This window comes from Drosophila takahashii, chromosome 3R (genome assembly GCF_030179915.1).
Source record: "Drosophila takahashii strain IR98-3 E-12201 chromosome 3R, DtakHiC1v2, whole genome shotgun sequence".
NCBI classification, from domain to species: Eukaryota; Metazoa; Arthropoda; class Insecta; order Diptera; family Drosophilidae; genus Drosophila; species Drosophila takahashii.
The window spans coordinates 7,269,404-7,292,287 of record NC_091681.1 but is presented as its reverse complement, the minus strand read 5'-3'; the positions used below and the strand labels follow the sequence as shown (position 1 = coordinate 7,292,287).

The window sequence follows — 22,884 nt, the reverse complement described above, 5'->3', positions numbered from 1 at the left end:
AAAACGATGCCTGCATTTTTAATAATATGTTCCTAAAAAGGCTGTAATTTTTTTTTAAATTTGTTTAAATAAACCCACAACTAAATATATAAAAACTAGAAATGTTTTTTTTTATTTAAATGTTTTATTGAACACTTTATCGGACTCGAGGTCACTTTTCTAGCATTTCAACACACTTTATAGTTTACGTTTTAAACATAATATCAAAACAAAATATAATTAAAAATAAAATTTTGGCTTAATATAGCTGTTGTTGTTAAGTAAATGAAATTGTGCGGGTGGGTGACATATGTCTGATAACCTAATTAATTTATAATTTAAATATCCAGTTTTCATGAAGCAGGTTGTATGCTCGCAAAAAATAGTTTCAATTTCAACGCACAAAAATGTTATCTCATTTTCCACCAACATTACTTCTTTAATCTCAAAAGATTTAAAAAAAGGTTCAAATGAGTATAATATAAATGTTTTTTTGTATAACACATTTCGTAGCTTGACAAAGGAATAACAACAAATTTGTTGAGAATATGGTATAAGTTTTGAAATTTCTGTGTAAAACAAAGAGTTACTTACAAAGCACTTTGTTTTGCTTAGTACTAACTCATTAGTTTTTGAGTTTTGTAACTTCTTAGCAAACTGAAAACTAATTTTCATAGAAAGGGATAATAAAATATTTCTTCTGGACATAGTGTTTTGGCAATACGATTTCAGAGACTTGTGTTTAGCTTCAAACGGAAATGTCCACAAGTATTTTAATGGACCCGATTGCTCAACTATTTTGGGGTAATGGTTTAAAAAATGATGTTTTGGTTTTAAATTGTCTTCAAATAAAATCTGGTAGTCTCGGTTATGAGCAAGTATTACTGATTGTAAAGTTTTTATATCGTCTTTAGAATAGTCTGATAAAGTTACTAAGTCAATTAATTTAAGTAAATTTTTAACAAATTGCCAAACACTATCGTTCTTGGGAATTTTATCGGAAATCATTAGCGGAAAGAATGTTATGAAGGTCAATAGCTCACGAGCAGTTGCTTTGATATTGAATTTTTTTAATAAATTTAATTGAAAGGCTGGACATATGTTTCCTATCTCAGCTTCTCCATAATCAAAATCTGTTTTTCTTATGTTCAAGAATTCCAAGTCAAATATTTTTTGTTTAATATAATACATAATAATATGACAAATATCATATCTCAGCACGCCTTCAAATAAGTCATGCAAAATGTCTACAGCATAATTAGATGTTACGGAGAAATTTTGAAGTTGATTAAAGAGACAATCTGATTTTATTCCCGTCATAGAGAGATCTGAGAGGCTTAAGTCATTTTTATAATTTTCTTCATTTCTTAAGCTTTGAGTACATACATTAAATGAGACATAGCTATCTTGCTTTGATATTTTGCAAAACCTACAAAAAAAATTTGAAACAAATGAAGTGGTGAATCCTAAAATACCGTTCAACCCTAAGTTATCGCCTAGTATTAAACCAAGGATTAAATAAACTGTATATTCCTCGCCATCTACTTTTATGTGAACACCTCTATCTTCAAATTTCTTTAGCACTTCTATAAATTTAAAAAAACATTTAGAATTGCCTAGTCTTTTAACGTCTTCTGATTTGTAAATAGCTGCTGTAAAAATAGTATTGTATTCCAGAGGTACTGACGGAAAGGAAAGATACACTCCTGTAAGCGGACTGCGATGTGGTCCTAAAGGATTATTTATTTCAAAATCGTCAGTGTATAAAAAATATGGAATTTTATATTGTTTGTCTTTATTGTTTGACTTAATTTTTTTCCACAAAAGTCCGTTTGTAAAATTTGTAATTTTTGTTTGAGCTTCATAGAAATTAAGATTTTTCATACAACTTTTAAAAACATTTGGAAGCTCGAAGAAAGATTTTAACTGAAACTCTAAAGGTAATATGACCCCTTTATTTTTTTTATCTCCTAAAGTCATTTTGTTTTTTACTCTTAGTGGGGCAATTTCGCTGTTAATTGTGATAATCTGAGGCTCCCTATATAAATTTAACTTTTCAAGATTTTTAATGGTTTTATATTCGTTTTCAACGTTTTTAAAAGGATGTTCACAAAAAGTAGACAAATTTACTAGCCGTTCTTTAATTTCACTTAAGGTTGAAGTGTTTTCTAAAATACATTTGATTTCTTTATGTATTGGAGTTGTTATGTTTAGTTCTACTTGTTTCTGAATCTTATAAACTTCACTGCGGGGAAAATTTAACTGTGAACCTAAATTTAAATTAAATGCGAATGAATGTTGATATAAGTTTTCTTCTTCTATGTCCATCGGAATACTTTCTTTTGCTTGAGGCAATTCATGCTGAAATATTATATTGTCTCTTTCTGGATACGTTAAAATATCATTTTCCGATTGAACGACTTCATTAAAATATTCAGATTGATGTTCATTTTTTGTTAGCATGTGACTCTTGAAATGTTTAAAACTGGAAAAAACGTTAGAACAATCAGAGTATCCACAAGGAAGTTGTATGTACGGGTCATACGTATGTAACTCTTTAATATGAGAAATGAAAATATTTATATCGTCAAAACTACGACTTTTACAAAGTTTGCATATCAACATCATTTTTTAAAAGATTAATGTTGTTTGGTTGAAGTTCTTTCAATAACTCGGACAACGATCTGCTTTTTAAATCTGTTGTTAAATGAATGTTGTAAAAAAATTTCTGAATGAATGTCCAGAACAACGAGCACTCAACCGGATATTTTAAATTTAAAACAAAGAAACACTTAAAACATACATCCAAACAATTAAGAATATTATCAAACTTATAAAATACACTTGAGACATACAAGTAATACTCTGTAATGTCGTAAGGGCTTGAACCTTTTAGACAAATAATGGGTTGCAAAGTAGTCTTACTTAGGTATCTTAATTCTATAATCTCTTTTAAATAGGTTTCTATTTCACCAACAGTGGGTCTCCAAATAACAAATGCGATCCTGGAGTCCTCTACTGTAAGCCTTTTTAATTTGTCACTCCTTTTTATCCTTGCCGTTGGAGGCAAAACAGCATGCATCAGCAGTAGTACCAAAAGATTTTGAGTTTCTGTTGAAAAAAAAAGGAATTGTTAAAACAAAATAAATAAAAAATAATTATGGGAACTACCAAAGTTTCAAACAAGTCAAATATGTGAAAAAATAAATTTTGCGAAATATGTTTGTATGGTTTTCAAAGTAAAGCCAAATTACATTTAATATTAAACTTTAAAAGATATATTACCTTCCAACTGTTCATTAAACGACTTTAAAATATTAAGGCTTTGCTTATCCTTAATTTTCAAAAGAGCTGCTGATACAAAACGGGTTTTAAAAGTGTCCCATTGGTCAAAATAATGGCTGCTGCCTTCATACGCTTTTTGAAAATCAGCTTCGATCTGCAACGAAATTTAAAAATTACATATTGGAAATGAGCTGAAGGCTAAGAGACTTACCAATTGATACCCAAATGACTGTTTTAAAATGGGGAAATCTTCAAAAACATTTTCTAATGAAATGTTTGTTTTTAAAAGATCAAACCTCCATTGATATGTATTAGACCATTTTTCGAGTACAACTTCCCTCGGCTCAATATTGTATTTAAGCCAATCCAAATCGACTGCGACTTCATCAGCTTGAATAGAAGCAAAACCAAAAAGAAAACAGTGAAATAAAAATATAAATGAAAATAGAAATAGAAATAAAAATAAAATAGAAATGAAAATAAAAATATAAATAAAAAAAGAAATGAAAATAAAAAACAGAAATAAAAATGAAAATAGAAATGAAAAAAAAATTATAAATGAAAGTAAAATAAAAATAGAAAAAATAAATAGAAATGAAAATAAAAATATAAATAAAAAGATAAATAAATAAATAAATTAAATAAAATAAAATTTACCTAAAGTTAGTACTTGGCTAGGTGGGATGTTTTCCTTATTTTTGCGAATAGATGACTCCTTAAATTTTGTTTGAAAATTGTACCAATTGCTGTAAAGCAGTCCACCCGGTTTTTTTCCTTTTATTTTTATAAAATAAGTTTCCTGCAATCAATTGATTTTATTATTTTAAATTTATTTTATATTTTTTGTTTTTGATTTAGCAAACCTTTATTTCACAATCGAACAATGTTGTAATATCAAAAGCAACTTTATCTAGTACGGGCTGCTTTGGTAAAATATCATTTATTACCATGTATTCCGAAATAATGTTACTTAATAATTTTCGATATTTTGAGTCCAAACGATTTTCTTTGGCAAAAAATTTAAAAATTAAAGTGGCTTTTTCGTTTTTTGCTAGAATTTGTGGTAAATCAATCTGAAATTATTTAATTTGCTTTAATACACTTTTTTTCCGTTATTTTCATATATTTTACCTCTCTATGATTTCCTGTCGATGTTTGTAATTTCCCCTTGAAAAAATATTAGGAAAGATTTAAAATTGCGTTTTCCAAATGTTTATATTTATGAACATGGAAGTACATATACAGACAGTCACAAAAGTATTCGTTGCGAGGTGGTTCATAAACAAATTAAGTTTTTTTTAACATTAAAGTAGCCAATTAATTCTTTTAATAATTTTTTGAGAAATTATTATCCTGTTATTTTATTTTAGATATTTTGAATGTGTTGAAACTGAAAAAATTAATAAAAGAATTAATTGGTTACTTTAATGTTAAAAAAAAACTTAGTTTGTTTATGAACCACCTCGCAACGAATACTTTTGTGACTGACTGCAAGTAGACACAAGGCATCCACCTTTATTCATTTGCCGATTTGAAAGCAGGCCATCCACAGTCGAATTTGTTAGACGAACAGACAAGATAGAATCGTTTCTATCTTTGTTAAACAAACCGTCGAACAAATTTATATGAAATTTGAACGCGAACACTACCACCAACGACGAACGTGAACATGTTCGCCGAACAAATTAGACTGTGGATGGCCTGCTAAAGCCAGCGATCGACACACACACACAAACATATCGGCATGTACTACTTTACGGCACCGCACTATAGGCTGGATGACCACTTTAGGTGGCCAAAAGTAATTTTTTGAAAGTCCTTAAAATTAGGATCCAATGATGTCATTCTGTTAGGATAACATCAGACTTTAATGTTACATACCAGATATTTTAACAGAGGCTCGCACTGTTAAGGTACAGGCTGTTAAAACAGCTGTTGGCGGTGACGGGCGCACGTGGATCAAATAATTTAATAAAAACAAGAACATTTAAATTAATTCAAAGAGCAATTTAGAACGATTATAACAACCGGTGCTTTACGGCATCGAAAGAGAGTGGATTAAACTAATTATTTGTATATTTTAAGTGTTAAAATATAATGCGGTTTCTTTGCAATTCAAAATTTATTTATACCCCTTTAACTTTTAACAAATTGAAATAAAAACTCATCTTTAAATAGACAAACAAAGAGAATGTGACCTAGTTTCACCTTAATATTTATACTGGGTTGTAGGGAATACAATTCTTGTTCATATGAATGTTATTTGAGGGTGCACTTTTGCGCACTTTTTCTTGAATCTGTATTTAAAGGCCTCGACCTAAATCGGCGAAACACACGCAAAATTGGTGCACAAATGTCAATTGCGATGATATTTTTAATGAACGGTATACAGGTATCTTTCTAATTATATATTAGTAATTAACAAATTTTTTATCACCATCTTTTCAAAAGAATAACTTTGTTAAAAAGTATTTTTTAATTTTTTGTGTTTCTTATATTGATTTTAATAATTAAGACTCGATTACACTTAACAAAAAAATGGAAGTCACTCAATTTTTTTTGGTAATTATATTCTTTTTATTATAAACAAAACAATACAAAAATATAATTTTTTAAGTTTATTTTTGTCATAAAAAAAATTTTTTTTTTTGAAAAAAGGCGTGACCATGCCCATTGTTTCATAAAAAACATAAATTTAATATTATATATGCAATTAAAAAAAAATACCTTTAAATTGTTGCTTCGTTTTTAAGTTATTAATTAAGGCCACAAAAAGAGATCATCCAGCCTATAGTGCACCGCTGATTTACATACACACATATATGTATGTTGATATTTAAATGAACAAATTTTGTGTTTCGTTTGTGTCTTGAACTAAAATCTCAGTTTAGAAGACATTTTCACAAATGCACTGGATACATTTATTTTGCAATCAGTTTTACCACAACAAAATAATACACTTGGCAGCGAAATAAATGTTTTATTATAACGTGGCCGAAGATTACGAAATTCTCTTTACACTTATGTGCATACATACATACATATGTACAAACATATTTTGTTACCTTATTTAATTTCAAACACACAAACACAAATTGGAATAGGTTTTAAATATAAGAACTCAACTCTCTAGCGTTTCTGCGTCGTTCATTTGCCGCGTCCATCGAATTTTAATGTGACCAAGTGGTGCAATGGGAAAATAGATAAATGCTAGACAGAGAACAAGGCAAGAAAACTAACGGAAAGAGAAAAAAGTCACACATACATATGTATGTATGTATGTATGTATGTATGTATGTATCTATGCATGTATGTAAGTTCTCTTACTGCATTTTGCCAAGTTTTTAACCCGTGGAAAAAAATGATTGCTGGGCCAGCCAGTTCCTTAGGGATAATAGAACTGAGTTGTTCCCAAGTCATGACACGAAGACACGACTCTGAAACATGTAGATCTTGAAAGAAAAATATATTTACATATGTATATAAACAGTTAAATTTTATGTTCCCCGTTTTAAAAGAATTATAAATTTTAGTTACATACATACATATGTACATACCTTGAAATATTTTTCCGAAGGCTTCGCCTTTCAAAGTTGTTAGCAGGTTATCCATCGTCTGCACAGATCGAACACTTCAGAAAAACTAAATGTGATAGTGCTAAGCAATTAGTTCATCACGCGCGAAAAGGAAAACGGACGCGCACAGAGGCAACTGAAAACAACAGTTATGCACAGAGCGAATGATATGCACAAGAGGGACGCAGATGGAAAACGAAACGAATTTATCTTCTTTTTCGCCTACTTTTTTTGCTTCGAAAACAAGTCGGGAAGAACAGCCGAAAGATGTAACGCTTGTTAGGATGAGATTAAAAGGGCAATAAGGGGAAATCAAGTTTATTTTTACATTTCGATTTTATAAAGGTGTTCCTTTACAAAACTTAGATTACATTTACATACATATGTACATATACATATGTACATATGGGGCTGTCCATATATTACGTAATCACGTTTTTGGTGATTTTTGACCCCCTCCCCCCCCTGGTGATCAAACGTAATCATTCAATAAACAACCCCCCCCCCCCCCCCAATGATTACGTAATCCCCAGAATAAAATTTTGTTTGTTTTAATCTGTGGATTCAAACGGAGATGCAACCCAATCTTTAATATTGTTTATAAATGAAGTTTGGTATGACACATTCGGTTCGTCTACGCTGATATTATCCCCAACATACTCTTCGTCAAGCCATTCCAGGTCTTCGCGTCCTTCGTGTGATTGAACCACTAAACATTCTTTTTTTCGCCGCCCAGCCACTACAAAAATTTTTTCTCTGCTTTCCTATTTAAGTTTGTAGCAGGGACCGTAACTTTAACAGTTATTTTCTGATTTGTAAAGTAAAACTCAAGGAATAACTGTTATTTTTTGAGTTTTATAATAAAAGTTGGCAAATAACAGTTATTCGTCGTGATCAAAAATAAAACTCAAACTTGATTTATGGCGATTTTGTGGGTAAAATAAATTTTAAAAAAATATAGGTATAAAATATGCACGGTTGCCTTTTTTAACAAATTTTTAGTAAGTTATATAAAACACGGGAATCATGTTTTTTTTAATTATTTCATTTTTTCAAAAATGTCAAGGGAATAACTGTTATTCATAAAAATCAAAAAATAACAGTTATTTTTTGAGTTTTATTATAAAAATCAAAAAATAAAAATCTTTACGGATTTGTAAACTACAATGCGTGATTTTTTTGTATGAAAAATTTACAATAACACTTATTTTTGGTCCCTGGTTTGTAGATATAATTAAAGGAAAAAAGTTTTTAAATAAATTCTTTAAATAAAAAAATTAATATAAAATGATTACGTAATCATTGTACAAGACCCCCCCCTCCCCATGTAATCAAACATAATCATTTCAATGACCCCCTCCCCCCCCCTAGGTGATTACGTAATATATGGACAGCCCCTATGTAGAAATAAACCCACTTCTTAAAATGTAATATGTGTGACAAATTTCTGAATTTTAGAAAGGAAAATATATTTCTTTTAAAATAAGAAAAATTTACCCGGAATAATAAGAATTTGAGAAGAAGTTCTTAAAAAAAAAAATACCACGTATGTTTAAGAAATAAAAAGCCCTATAAACATGGGAATTAGAAAAATTTTCTATGTTTTATATTTATATGTCTACATTTAAGAAATATGTTTTAAAAAAAATTTCAGTTTTTTAGAAAAGCAATATTTCTATTATGTAAAAATTTGTCTAATGCTAATGGCGATTTTTTTTTATTTTTAGAAAAGTTTAGTCTTTTTTTTTCTAAAACCAATGGCGATTTTCACCCCCAAATAAAGAAAGGAAAATTAGAAAAATAAACCTTATAATTTAGAAAAAAATGGATTTTTCTGTATTTGAGAAAAAAATTTCTAAAAAAAATCGTTCAATAGAGAATTTTTATGGGGATTAGAAAATTTTTCTGAAGATTAGAAAATTTGTTCTCTTTATAGAACATTTTTTCTTAAACACAGAAAAATTTTTTTTTTCTATATTTAAGAAAAATAATTTTTTGAGTGTGTTACTATTTTCGCTATGCGCCGAAGAACCAAGCTTAGGCAAAAAGTTCAGACATTAAGTAATCTCTAAAAACAACTGCTTACAAACTAGGCTCGATTCTTAACTTGTTTGACAATAACGACAATAATCCATTAAAAATTATCTTTTAACTCAGTTACCTAGCTTCTCTACCATCACAACACTCCACAAAGACAAGGCAACATAGTGACCTCAGCTTTCAGGCTCTTGTCAAGTACGCCAAACTTCTTAAGCTGTCCCTAGAACCAAGTCCACGTGCTGACGTCTTGTTTTCAAACTTTGCAAGTTGTCGCGTACGCAACATAAATCCAAGCCCACAAACAAATACTTTGCCATAAGAATGTATAGAAGGCCTATCCAAGACAAAAAGTTTTCTGAAAGGACACTTTTTGTTCAGAAATTTTGGTTGTTTTCTCAAGTTGGAGCGCTTTACGAGAGGCTGTCAAAAAGCCAAGTGCGACGTTTGTGCTTACAGTCCTTACAACTTCCGCCTTGAGGCTTCAACTAAAACATATTGCATGGGTGCTCCCTAAAGTATGCAACAGTATGCTGAAGTGGCGGATTCAGGATATGATTGTGAGAAAAATTTAGAACAAATTTTTTGTTGCATTCTTTTTGAATACCAAATTTCCTTTCATTTTTCATTCTTATGAACAAACTTTCTTAGCTCAGGCCCTTTTTTCTTAGCTTTAGAATTTATTTTTACTTTGAAGTTTCTAGTTAACTAACAACTTTAGCAACTTTGCATCAAGCAACAACGTGCATTTACGAGCATGTAGTGTTTTGCATAGAAGGGGTGTTTGACTAAGGCAACCTTTCCTGATTATGGTTGCATTTTAAGAAATTTATTATTGAAATTATAAACCCAAGTGGAATGGCAATGAAATGAGGGAGTGACCCCATCCGCTCAGGTTGGTTGCCTTTCATTTGACCTAATCGGCTTTCCAATGAATTTTAGTTAACTTTTCCTCTTTCCGCCTGGTTTACGTTTACTTTTTTGATACAAATTATTTCATATTCTTAGGAGCTTTTAGGTCATGCTGGTGCCCTTTATGTTGCAAAAATCAATTCAGACGAAAATCTTTTATAATATGTTTATAAGCTGATAACGAATTTTTCTGGATTTCTTTTTAAATATTGTATGCCAGCATTTTTTATGCCTAAACACTTTTTGTGACTTCGGGAAAGTGGAAATTAGGCCTTTGGGGTTAGGCGAATAACATAATTTATCCCTCATTTAATGAATTGGATACACCCAGAAAAAAATACCTTGATTTAGGTCCACGGACTGTTACATGGACTTAAATCCATTTTGAGTTCATTTGGACTTAAAATTTATATGGGATGAAAATTTTTAGGTCCACGTATAGACTTGTTAGCTATTTTCAAGCCATTATTCCTTAAATCAAAGTCAATGGACTTAAATTAAGGAACATTTTTTTTCTGAGTGTATCTATTCATTTTTTGTCCACAGGCCGGCAGATGTGTAAAACGCCTATTGGCGGTTCTTTTACAAACCGAACACCTTTTCTTGGGTCACATTTTTGATTTTTCTGAAACTTTTTTTACGTGTACTATTCAGAAAATTAGTAAACACGTGTATCAGAATTTGGCCGAAAAAAATATATTTTTTTAAGAATTTTTGTAGTTTGCAAAAAAACGTGAATTTTGAAAAAGTACCCTCTCATTGAAAATCTGAATCTCCGGTTGTACACTCAGAAAAAAAAATTCCTAGATTTAAGGAAACATGGACTACATTGCCTAAAATGGTTATTTAAGGCCATTGTGGACTTAAAAATAGTCAAAATGGCCATAAATGTTCAATTTAAGGCCATACATTTTAAGGAATTAAAAGCGTGAAATATGTCTACTACCTAAACAATAGCACATGCCCATACACAACACAAAAAAACATTTTTTTTAAGATAAAATGAAAAAAAATAATTCTTTATTATTCGGATGGAAATTACGATCTTGGTACATATCAAAATTTTACCCATATATGAGTATATTTAAAAAAATAGTCTATAAACGATAATATATGTATTTATATTTATATTTTCAAGAAAATGTTTCTTAATTTTAAGTTAATTTTTTTGTTTTGATTTTTTATATAGCAAAACCGTATAAAAATATACATTTTGTTTTTTTTTTTTGGTAATTACTTAATGTATGGACATTTCCAAGTTTGATGATTTGCCTTCAATGTATTTTGAGGAAAAGTGTCCCTAAAAGAAAAATAATATGCAATTAAAGACGCTCTAAATTGCACCATTTTACAAAAAACACATACAAACACAAACAAAAAACAATATCACTAAAAATTTATTTAAGATAAATCGAACTATGTTTAAGTATTTTTTGACATTTCTTTAAGGGGTTATATACAGTTGTACCAAAGAGAATATAAACACTAAGAGGTGTAACGCCCATACAACTGAATGTACGGCAAAATTTTTGGTGTGGATTCAGAAAGTGGATTTATCATTTCTTAGTGTGCGTTGTCCGTGTTAGATTCTTTGGTTGTGTTAGTGTGCAATTTCGTTTGCTCTACTGCGAAATAGGCTCAATGTCGCATCAGTCTGACGTCTCGAAACAAGGCACTGTGGGCTAGGGGTGTAGTCGCTCGACTGCGGATCGTGTCGGACCGAGTACAACTCCGACTGAACGCAACTTTTTTTTTTAAGTATTTTTTTTTTATAAACATTGTTTATTGAATATATATTTTTTTAATTGAAAAAAAGGTAAAGACCATTAAAGGATTGAATGATTTCGGTGTAAATCATTTCTTTCTAGGGATTGTGTGCTTGCTTTTTTATTTAAAAACCAAAATTATTGTTAATGTTGGTCCCTGAATTGCATTTAAATTGTATACTTTAATAAAAATTAAAAATTAAATCAAATTATAAAAGTAAACTCGGATGCGTATTTCATAAACTTTTAATTCAAAAGTAATGAATTTAAAAGATTTGCTCAAAATGCTTCTGCTTTTAAAACTTACAAAATTAAAAACAAACAAAAAACACAAAATAAAATTTAAAAAAAAACAAAGAAAATAAAAAAAATGAAGATAAAAATAAAACCACTTCGCCTCAGAGTGGACTCGAACCTCAATCGCATTATTCGCGGGCCACCAACTAACGCAGTGCGCCACAGCCCTTTTTAAAATGTTGTGCGCAATGTGCCTTTTAGGACGATTCCTTTTCGGGAACATAATTCAAGAATCAACAAATTGAGTTTCGACTTTTCTGCAGCGCGGAGTTTTGAGAGCGAGAGAGCAAGTGAGCGAGAGAGAGAGAGAGAGAAGTCAAGAAACGGCATTCTAAAAATAGACTGAATACGTGTGAGTCGCATTTGACAAAAATGACGCTGCCTCCGTACATTTTCTTGCTCCTCGTTACACATCTTAGTGTCTATAATATCTTTGGTCCAGGGCTCCCAAAAAGCTGCACTGCTTTTGAACACCTGTTGGGGGTGGCTTCTTCTTTTGAGATCCATCATTCCGAAATTCGGCTTTGATGTGCCCTTGTTTTCCGCATTTGTAGCAAATGACACACTTCTTCTTGTTGAATGACTACGTAGCAACAAACGCCAGTGCGTGCATGTCGTTTTCTTGAGAATGAGACCGTCTTTCTTCTTCCTCTTTCACTTTGATTCGCAGCACCTCGAATTCTGGTAAGAAATCGCGCGTCTCATTGGCGACCACAAAATTTTCGTACTCCTTGGGAAGACTGGATAACAGGATTATTCCTCGTAGCTCATCACTCATCTCGATGCTTACCGACGAAAGCTGATCTAGAACCTTTAGCTAAGCTTCGAATATTAGATAGTCGGGACACCAACCCGAGCACAGCGTTTGCACTCCCTTTAGCTGAGTGACGGGTATTAGATAGTCGGGGCACCAACCCGACTATAGCGTTCTCTCTTGTTTTTTTTTTAATTTTTTAACAAAATTTTAGAATAATTGAAGGAGACGTTTCCGACCCCATAAAGTATATATATTCTTGATCAGGATCGATAGGGGAGTCGATATAGCCATGTCCGTCTGTCCGTCTGTTTCAATACCGTTTGAAAGCTCAGTTTAATAGCTAGCGACTTAAAACTTTCACAGTCGTCCTAAAACATGTGTACGCAGATCAAATTTGAAAACCGACCCGATCGGACGTCTATATCCTATAGCTCCCATAGGAAAAATCGGATATAGCTTTCAAAAAATTAAGATATTTCGCTCAGTGTAAGAGCTTTTGACATTAATCTTTCTAAATCTTATTCTTTTACGCATACCTTGATCAGGGTAAAAGCACGTGCCGATCGGCTTTATTTTATAGCTCCCATAGGAACAATAGGGTGAAATCGGTCAAAACTTGACGTTTTTCAGGATATTTCGCGCAGAATATAAGCTATTCCCATGAAATTTTCCAAATCGTTTTATTTTATGCTTACCTTGGTCAGGGTAAAAGCGCGTGCCGATCGGACGTCTATATCATATAGCTCCGATAGGATGAACAATTTAAAATTTTTATTTTTTTCAATTCTGAAATATTTTGTTGTTTATTAATTCATGTTGTTATTCTAATCAAGTTTTCATTCGTGAAATCTGCAAGGGTATTAAAACTTCGGCTTGCCGAAGTTAGCTTCCGTCCTCGTTTGTATATAAATTATTTTTGTAAAGATTTTTTTATTACACTTTCACAATGTAGTCTCTTTGATTTACTTATTAAATGGGAATTATACAGTTTTGTTCGACCCTTATACTAAACTATTAGAATTTTGTTACCCATTATAAAAACAAGAGAGAACGCTATAGTCGGGTGCCCCGACTATCAGATACTCGTTACGCAGCTAAAGGGAGTGCGAAGGAGATGGAGATAAAAACTTTGATCCGCCGTAACTTTTTAATGATTCGTCCGATTTAAAAAATTTCTTCTACATTTCGATAGGTATTGATAAACACAATTAAACTGCGTTTTTACTTTTCCGAAATATTGAAAGTTTTAATATCGTATATAAGCGAATGTGGGCGTTAGAGGGGGCGTGGCACGCTTTTGAAACAAACTTGCGCTGCGTAGGAGCTCCTAGAATCTGCATGCAAAATGTCAATCTTCTAGCTTTTATAGCTTCCGAGATCTCAGCGTTCATACGGACGGACAAACAGACAGACGGACATGGCTAGATCGACTCGGCTAGTGAGCCTGATCAAGAATATATATACTTTATGGGGTCGGAAACGCTGCCTTCCAGCTGTTACATACTTTTGCACGAGTAACAGGTATAAATAATTACTTTTGGCAACATTTTAAAATTTTTAGATTTGGTTTTATTGGTGAGCTTTTGGGGTTGTTATTTAGTCCAGCGTAGATTACCATTTGTTTGCCATGCGGTTCTCCACAAAAATTTTAAATTTCCCAGTCAAAGGGAGAGCAAATGGTTTGCTTTTTCGCTGACCCACATATCCGTTTCATATTCGACAACATGTTTACAACACACGCCCTCACACTGCAATCTGCTTTAATGTCATATTAAGGAGAGCTGAATGGAATTGAAAAATGAAAAAAGGGAAAAACTGGGGACTCGCAATGTCAAGCATGCACATATGAATGCGTAAACAGTCAACAGAAGTGAGTACGATGGAAATGCGAGAAAACTGAAACGGAAGCAGACACAATTTTGAAAAATAAAAAGAGGTGGTAGCAAAATAAGAACAGCTACAAATTCTAATAGAGTCCTACAATCATAAGAAATTTTCCGGTAAAAGCGCCCTAAAAACAAGGAAAATAGCCCTAAAACGGGAGTCAATGGCGACTAGGCAAAAAATAAAAGCAAATTGCCCTAAAAATACGGGTGAATCAGTCATACACTTAGGGCGGTTTTTCGTAGATCTAGGGCGATTTTTCTATTTTTAAGGGTAATTGCTCTGAAAATAAGAAATGAGACCTTTAAGCTAAGGGCAGTTTTTCGTAAATTTAGGCCGAATCGCCCTAAAAATAAAACCAAATAGAAGCAAAAAATATATTAATTTTTCGATGGGGGGGGTTGATATTTCCTGGGAACTGGACTCAACACATACACACACACACACACGAACATCGTATTTATTTGTTCAATTGTCGCTATATCAAACGATGCCGTTGCACAGTGGTTGATTTCATAGGCCAAAAATAAAAAAACAAAAATGAAAAATTGAGGATTTTTTTTCTTAAAAATATTTCTTAACAGAGCAATTAATCGAACGGTTAATTTATTTTTGGTCACACTAATTCGTACGCGCTACGAATAGCGAGAGAAGTGAGACAAAAAAAGACGTGCACGTCACAGAGAACGCAGCCACAAAATAAGCTTCCACTAACAAATAATTTTCTATAACTAAATCGCGTCTAATCATCGGCATATAAAATGCATATTGAAAAAAAAGGTACGTACTCTAAAACTGAGTAATTTTTATGTCATTATGTGTTGTGTTATTGTTTTAAAATTATTGTTTTATCAGTGACCTGGTAAGTGGTGTATTTTTTTTTGTATACATCGATTTCAGATAAAGAAAAAGTTGTGACCCCCGTCTTACCCTTTGATGAAACAAATTTTTAAATATTAATGAATGTTTTCTTAGTCTCTGTTGTAAATTTGAGCTGCAACTTTTTACAACTTTCTGAGTTATACGCTCTTTTATATTCGTGCATATTTTGTGTTCGTCATATTGGTTTGTGCTTTGAAATCTTAATTGCTCAATTGTGAAGTTTTAAATTGAAGTTTTTAATTTTTTTTAAGGTAGTATATATTTGAACAACGTTTTTTTATTGATATTGTAAACCAATAAAAATAAAATATAAATAAAATATCTTTTATTAATAAGTGATTTCCTTACCCTAAAAGTAAGCATTTAAATTTAAGTCTTAAAATGTTGTTTTTTAATATTTTCGGACTTTAACGTATGGTTTTTAAAATTTTTGTTTTTATTTTATTTATCCAAATGGGTCTATATGGCAGTACAAAAATTTTCAGCGCAATATTCCTACTGGAAGTATTTTTGGCCGCCTCTGCCATACTAGATCAACCACTGTGCGTTGGAGGCAGGAGGCAGCAGACTTGTATAACCGCCGGTTATAACTGAAAAATCATTTTTGTAATCGAATTAAGGAGAGGAAAAAACAACTTACTTGAGAAAAACATAAGGTCACTAAAAGGGATCGAACCCACGGCCTCTCGACTTGGAGACTAACGCTCTAGCGCTGCACCACAGTCCCATCGCACTATGGGGCATTTGACCACCTTGGTTGGCCAAAACCCATTTTTTAAAAGTCGTTAAAACAAAAAATGTTGTTTGGGGACGTGTTAACAGAAGACCATTTAACAATGTTACGTTTACAGAAATCCGATAGAGGTCGCCTCTGTGAAGTTAGAAGCTGTTAAATCAGCTGTTCGAAATTCAATTATTGGGCTGTTGTATTTCGACTTTTTGCTTGCAGTTTTAAAATGCTGTAATTTTGAGTTTTTAAGCAATCCAAGTAAACTTTTTGGATTGGATTTAAAGGATTATGCTATGTACTAAGTAGTTGTGTGGTTAGACGACAAAAATCAGACGGCTTTTTCTTATAAATGAGTGTTAAAGGAAGTGGTCTAGCAAGTACATTTTCGGAAGAAAACTAAATTTCAAATGGAGCAACAAAGTGAGTCCAGCGGAGTCCACTTCTGGAACCTATTGGGATTTGTAGATTATTTAATTGCTGTTAAAATGTATATGGTCAGAATCGCCACTTATTGCCACTTTTTCTGTAATTTAATTTTTAAGACCTTAACCTCAAATTTCACACACTCCTATCGTTTGCACTGGTGGCTAAGGAAGTAAGTAATTTTCTGGCTTTAAATTATTATCAAAATAGAGTAGAAATACTTAGCTTTGTAATTGACTAACATAAGTGGACTTTAGCGGCTTTAAAAAAAATTTTGAACAAAAAAGTCGTACAAATGTAGATTAAATACTTTCCTTTGCCCTTCTTTTTGAGAACTTTAGGATATAGTCTTCCGATTTGTACGAAACTTTTAATATTGTTTTAAAAACTGACATAATTGCTATTTTTAAAGTTATGTGCATTTATCTCTAAAAACAGCAAAGTAAATTTGATCGTTTCTTTGGCAGCTATATGATATAGTTGTCCGATCCGGATGATTCTCATATATAATATGCGTAGGGACAAAAAATTTCGACTGGTAAAGTTTCAAGTCAATATCTTTTGAATTGACCGAGTTATTAATTTCGGCCAAGAAAAGTGGTCAAATGCCCCATAGTGCATCGCGCTAAGCAATGTACAAACACTGTACACATCTTATTTTTTTGCGGTCTAAGGTATACATACAAAAACTTGTACTTTTTGCTGATGGCTGGGATACTTAGGGCCGTTTCGTCGCATGCTTAACATAAATTAGTCTTTAAACTCAGAATTTCCATATGTACTTAAGGCTTAAAAACTACTTTAAATTTAACATGCGGACGAAATAACTTAATTAGTAATAAAAACTCTAATAAAAAAAGTGTTGACTCACACTGGAATCGAATCCACGGCCTGCGAGTGCTTAGACCGCTGGGCTACCCATTCTAACTTAATTGTTTTGACCTGACAACTACACACACATGTATAGGGCGATTTCGCCCTAAAAAGAAGGAATTACTTTTGGAGTCGACTCATAAAAATTCGCCCTAAAAAACAGGGCAAATTTGACTTTTTAAAAAAACTAACCCTTAAAAAAATATTTTCCGTGGCGATTTTTTGTATATTTAGGGCTACCCACCCGTAAAATACGAAAATTTTTCGTAGCATTAGGGCGACCTCGGTTTTAAGGCGACTTTTCTAGTATTAAGGTTAAAATTTCTATGAGTGTAGTTGAAAATTCGAATGCGTGTAAGCAGCTGAAGGGATATAAATTTTTTTTGCCATTGTGCATTTATTCCGAGAGATAAAGTTGTTTGTCGGCACTCGTTGTTTTCGTCCCTGCTGCTTGCCTGCAGTGCTAATTTATCATGTCAAATATGATTTAATGTCCAGCCACGCCCACTTGCACACGCCCTCCTCAACGAACTGCAAAGTGCAAAGAATTGCTGCAGCAACAGCCACAAGCTCAGCGTTAATGGCTGCAGCTTAGCCACACCCTCCACCAATATTCCAATTTATATCGAATTTGTTATGAGTAATGATAAATAATGCCATTTGTTGGACACAGTACTGCAGCCTAAACGGCGAAATGGTTTAGCATATACTGGAAATTTGTTTTACTTCGACTATTTCATGTGGATTAATTATCCAAGCCAATGTCGGTAATTACTGCTGTAATCAAGCGGCTAATCAGGACAAGCAAAGTCTAGAACCAATGAACATAAATCGCCTGAATAAGTTTAATAGACCTAATGGATAATGGCAATTAAAAAACAAGAGAGAACGCTATAGTTCGGTGGGTGTCCCGACTATCTTATACCCGTCACTCAGCTAAAGGAAGTGCACGAATGCAATATACACTTTTTGCTCTACGAGTAATGAGTACAATCAAGTATACGTAAGTAGAATGTGGTGGTCCAAAGAACGTTAATTAATAATCGTGCCCAAATGCCGGGGGCGTTAACATAGTGGGATCAAAATTGACGAACGACTGTGTCGCAGCAAAATGTTAAGCATATATGACTCTAAATTGCACTTAATTCAATTGCCGTAATTAACTAAAGTATGCAATTACAATTTTATTATGTTTGGAAAACGCAGTCACAAGGGATGGATTGCTTTCCCGTTCAAAGCACAACTGTCCATCACAGTTATGATTTGAAATTTTAACGAAATATTTGGATTCTTTAAAATGTTTTTGTTACCTCTTTGATTGAGCTCGTTTTACTCAGCCTGACATACATTTTTGGTTATTTCATTTATTTCTTGTACTAAATGTTGCAATAAATACGTTCAAATCCAAATAATTTACCAGCGCTGTCACCGGGCAGTGATTAAGTAAGCATTGATAATGATTATGATTGCCAATTACCGCAAGTTGCTTTCTTGTAGTTTGTTTCCTCTGCTAGGGCAATTACCAAGCTTCAGTAAAATTAGGATCGGAGCAGTGAATAAATTAATAGAGTCCAGTCTGTGATTTATGCAGTCTGGTCAGGTGCCAGCCGTCCAGCACCTCAGTATAACAGCAGTTGTTGAAGTAATAGAGATCTTTTTAGCAATCAGTCTGCCAGTGGGCACTTAAATATTTTCGAAGAGTAGCGAAGTAGTCAATGGAATTTTTCTAAACAAGATTTTTACCTAGCCAAAAGAAGAGGAATACATTTAAAATTTTGGTACACTGATTCGGGCTTGACATTGTCTTTGAATCTTTTAAAATTACCTAATGTGCGTAATAATTTGAAAAGCGTTTTATATTTAAATTATCAGGCTCATTCCACGTGAAACGTGACAGGCCAATTAAGGTCAAATCTCAAAAATGGTCGAAACTTATTTTTTCGATAGAGGATTGAAATCAGGGACCGAAAGAAACTGTTATTGTAAATTTTTCTTACCAAAAAAAATCATGCACTTAGAAGAGTCCAACAATTTTTTTAAATACACAATTTTTTTTGTTAGCCATTGTAGTTTACAAATCCGTAATGATTTTTATTTATTTAATTTTTTTAATAAAAGTCAAAAATATCTGTTATTTGTTGATTTTTATGTATAACATTTTTTATATAAGTTATATAACTTACTGAAAATCTTTAAAAAAAAAGCCAACCGGGCATATTGTATAACTATATTTTTTTAAAATTTGTTTTACCCACAAAATTGACATATATCAAGTTTTTGTTTTATTTTTGATCACGACGAATAACGGTTTTATTATAAAACTCCAAAAATAACAGTTATTCTTTGAGTTTTACTTTACGAATCCGAAACTAACTGTTAAAATGTGATTTTTAACATAAAACTCATAACAGTTAGGGTCCCTGATTGAAATATAAGGATGGGTTTTTGGTTTTTTTTTAATTTCTTACCATTTATTTTTAAACATTTCTTTTAGAATTAAGCTCTTTATTTTAATTTATGCAGCATTTGGAACTCGTTTGGGTTATTTTAATATATGGTTTGCAACTTTGTGGGACATCTTAATATCTTTAAAAAAATATTTTTAAAAATGTTTAATTTTTTAATTAAGTATTTTTTAAGGGAATTTTAAATTAAAAAATTTCTGTACGCCGTAATACACGCGGTTTCTGAATAAAAAAATTTTCCAAAATTCTTCTTCTCCTTTCTTACACGTTGCGCTCTTGTTGCTTGATGCAAAGTTGCTAAACTAAAATCGTTGTCTCTTAAAAAATACTTTATTTAAAAATTAAAAATTTTTTTAAAAATATTTTTCTGAAAGATATACCTAATTTAGTACTGTTGAATAGATTAATAAATCATTACATAATTTAATTTAATACTTAATCCATATAAATTAAGTATAAAATTTAACCCATTTGTATGGGTAGTAGCCTGTATTTGTATTCATTGGTCATTGATATTTACTTTAAGGAATTTTGTTTATTAAAGGTTTTTAAAGGATTGTATATCAACGTTCTGATATTTAGAACGTGATTTAAAATAAATACAGGCTGGGTGGTTTACGATATACGGTACCAATACAAGATCTTTGGCGCTATTTTCGTGACTATGGCTGTAAAAGCACTGTAAGACTGGTTCGTTAGCCAGCCCGCCAATCGCGGTCAGTTATTTTCAGGACACGACTGGAGGAGGCTGCATCCTGCGGGGCGGCTCGGGGAAGCGGCGAGGACTTGGGGCTGACGATGACATTAAATGCGCCTAATTAGCGGATTCCCCCGAAGGTTGGCATGCTGATGCCGCTGTTTTGCGAGTCAACACAAATAAACATTTGCAAATAAATGCCTTTAATTAAAAACTTTCACGGAATCAAAATTGCAGTTGTAAGCATTAAGTCAAACGGCGAGCAATGCGAAGAGCTCCAGCTCGGATAAGACCTCTGAGAAAGCATGAGAGCAAACAGTTTAATTTTACCAACCCATAAACAGCCAGAATCAAAGTCAGGACGAAGGCAAAGTCTTGTTAAGGGCGCCGCTCTCTAGCTACGCAATAAACAACAGTCGGGCACCAAAAGCAAAATCAAGACTCCGCATAGGACAACAAAGCACCCGAGCAATGGATGAACACGTAAATTTGAGAATCATACTGGGTAGGGATGCAGGAAGTCAGCGGGTCGGCCATTCCCCAATTTTACTTTGTCTTTGCTTTTTTATTTTTCTCCCTTTGGAACTGACGAAAATTCATTTTGGGCTGACAGGGGGAAGACCCGAAGAGCGTGTTAGCTGAAAGTGAAAGGGTTAAATGGGAAACTTGGCTGGCAGGAAAGTGTCACGCTTTGGGCCTGCAAAAGTGCCGAAAAGCGATTTCCTAGTCGGGTTGGCTTATGCGATCTCACTTGAAAAAGATATGTGGGATTTAATCAAGAAACGCTAGGTTACCACTGAATAAAGTTATTTAACGGCAAAGGAATGAGGCTAAAATAGCCGTGTTCAAACAAATAAGGATCACAACCTGCACTATATCGTAGGTCTAGGATTATATTATCCCACAGATAAAACTTTTTGGATATTTTAAAGAACGCAAAGCTCGGTGGCAACCAGTGTTGGGAAAGGTACTGTGTTTTTTTACCTAGGTAAGGTAAAAGGTATTGTCAAAAATAAATACCTAGGTAAGGTAAAGGTACTTAAATTTCCCAGTACCTAGGTAAAGGTAAAAGGTATTTATAAGGTATTTTTTATAATTTTTTTTGTTTTGTTCAATGTAATCATTTAAACTTAAAATAAGACTAGTTTTCAGTTTTTAGTCGTCTTAATCAAACAATATCTTTTCATTTCATTTAAATTTAAATGTTTTAATTTTGTGCATATATTTTTAAACCACGCGGCATGAATAATTTTATGCACGTATCACTTCATTAATGTATTTATGAAACCCTCATGTACATATTTGGCGCGCAAAAATTCCGTATGTAGAAACATTGACTATATATTGTGCATATGCATGTATATGCCGTTTGTTTACGTACATACGGCATTTTTGCGCGCCAAATACACTTTGGTTTCATAAATAAATTGATGTAGTGATGGGAACATACATACGTGCACAAAATTATATAAAAAACTGCGATTAGTTTTAACTTCACAAAACAAACAATAGAACGGCTGAATTATTAATGCTGCGTTCCGACTATTACAATTCTGAAACGAAACGATACAATGAAACGATACTACAGTGTCGCAGTCAGATTTGGCTATTTTAAATCAGAGCAATGTTTAATACCTATGTAAGTACATTAATAATTCCAAAGGTATATAAAAATAAATACCTAGGTAAGGTAAAAGGTACTCAATCATTTGTATACCTAGGTAAGGTAAAAGGTACTCAATTATTTGTATACCTAGGTAAGGTAAAAGGTACCACTAAATTGTACCTAGGTACGTACCTAGGTAAAAGTATCTAGGTATGTCCCAACACTGGTGGCAACCTTTTATAAAATGTATTCTGTGTGGAAGCCTTTGAAAGCCGTAACTTACCCTGTCAAGGCCTTAAATGAGTGTTTTCCCTGCATAATTAAGATTAAGTATGCGAGTTCAATGAACTCATTAAAACGGTGGCTAAGCCACAAGAGGAAGCCGACATGTCGAGCAGTAAAAATATAAATGGGGCGTCGGCTCATGACATATGAGTTTGATGATAGGAGGGTCCTCCTGAGTTTTTGGTACAAATCAGAAGACTAAGCCAGAGTGCCGCCAAAAAAGCATAAACTTGCCACACACTTTGTAATCTGTAAATGCGGTCGATGAAGTATCTCTCATTCCGCACAGTATCTATGTATCTGCCAAGAGTCTCTCTCATTCAACTTGGCCTGCTGCCACGGAACAGCGGGTTGACTTTCGCGAAAAGAAAAAGTAAACAAAATTCTCTAGGACCACCGCCCTCGGTAAAGCACTTGACGAGGTCTCTCGG

At 32.6% G+C, this 22,884-nt stretch overlaps 2 protein-coding genes across 6 annotated transcripts in view; one reads left to right on the top strand and one right to left on the bottom strand.

Moving 5' to 3' along the window:
• LOC108060248 (uncharacterized) overlaps nt 1-22,884 on the top strand; it is a 275,381-nt gene that overhangs the window by 11,489 nt on the left and 241,008 nt on the right. The window lies entirely within an intron of this gene.
• On the bottom strand, nt 2,513-6,927 carry LOC123003161 (uncharacterized). Of its 5 annotated transcripts, XM_070217228.1 has the most exons (8): nt 6,822-6,927; nt 6,592-6,716; nt 4,396-4,431; nt 4,128-4,337; nt 3,922-4,063; nt 3,476-3,654; nt 3,265-3,418; nt 2,513-3,090 (listed from the first exon to the last, which is right to left on the bottom strand). In XM_070217228.1, exons 1-8 carry the CDS (start codon nt 6,874-6,876, stop codon nt 2,582-2,584), a joined length of 1,410 nt encoding a protein of 469 aa, XP_070073329.1. In that variant the 5' UTR covers nt 6,877-6,927; the 3' UTR covers nt 2,513-2,581. The 5 variants fall into 5 exon arrangements, 1 of the variants encoding a protein (XP_070073329.1); XR_011419197.1 differs by lacking the exon at nt 6,592-6,716 and having other exon boundaries at nt 6,822-6,838; XR_011419195.1 differs by lacking the exons at nt 6,592-6,716; nt 6,822-6,927 and adding an exon at nt 6,330-6,455.

Excerpts from the sequence above, each read along its gene's own strand:
- LOC123003161 (XM_070217228.1), bottom strand. The coding sequence starts at position 6,876 with ATGGATAACCTGCTAACAACTTTGAAAGGCGAAGCCTTCGGAAAAATA. Across the intron at positions 4,432-6,591 it reads TAAAAACTTGGCAAAATGCA|GGGAAATTACAAACATCGAC; the intron begins GTAAGAGAACTT and ends TATTTTTTCAAG. Across the intron at positions 4,064-4,127 it reads TGTTCGATTGTGAAATAAAG|GAAACTTATTTTATAAAAAT; the intron begins GTTTGCTAAATC and ends AATTGATTGCAG.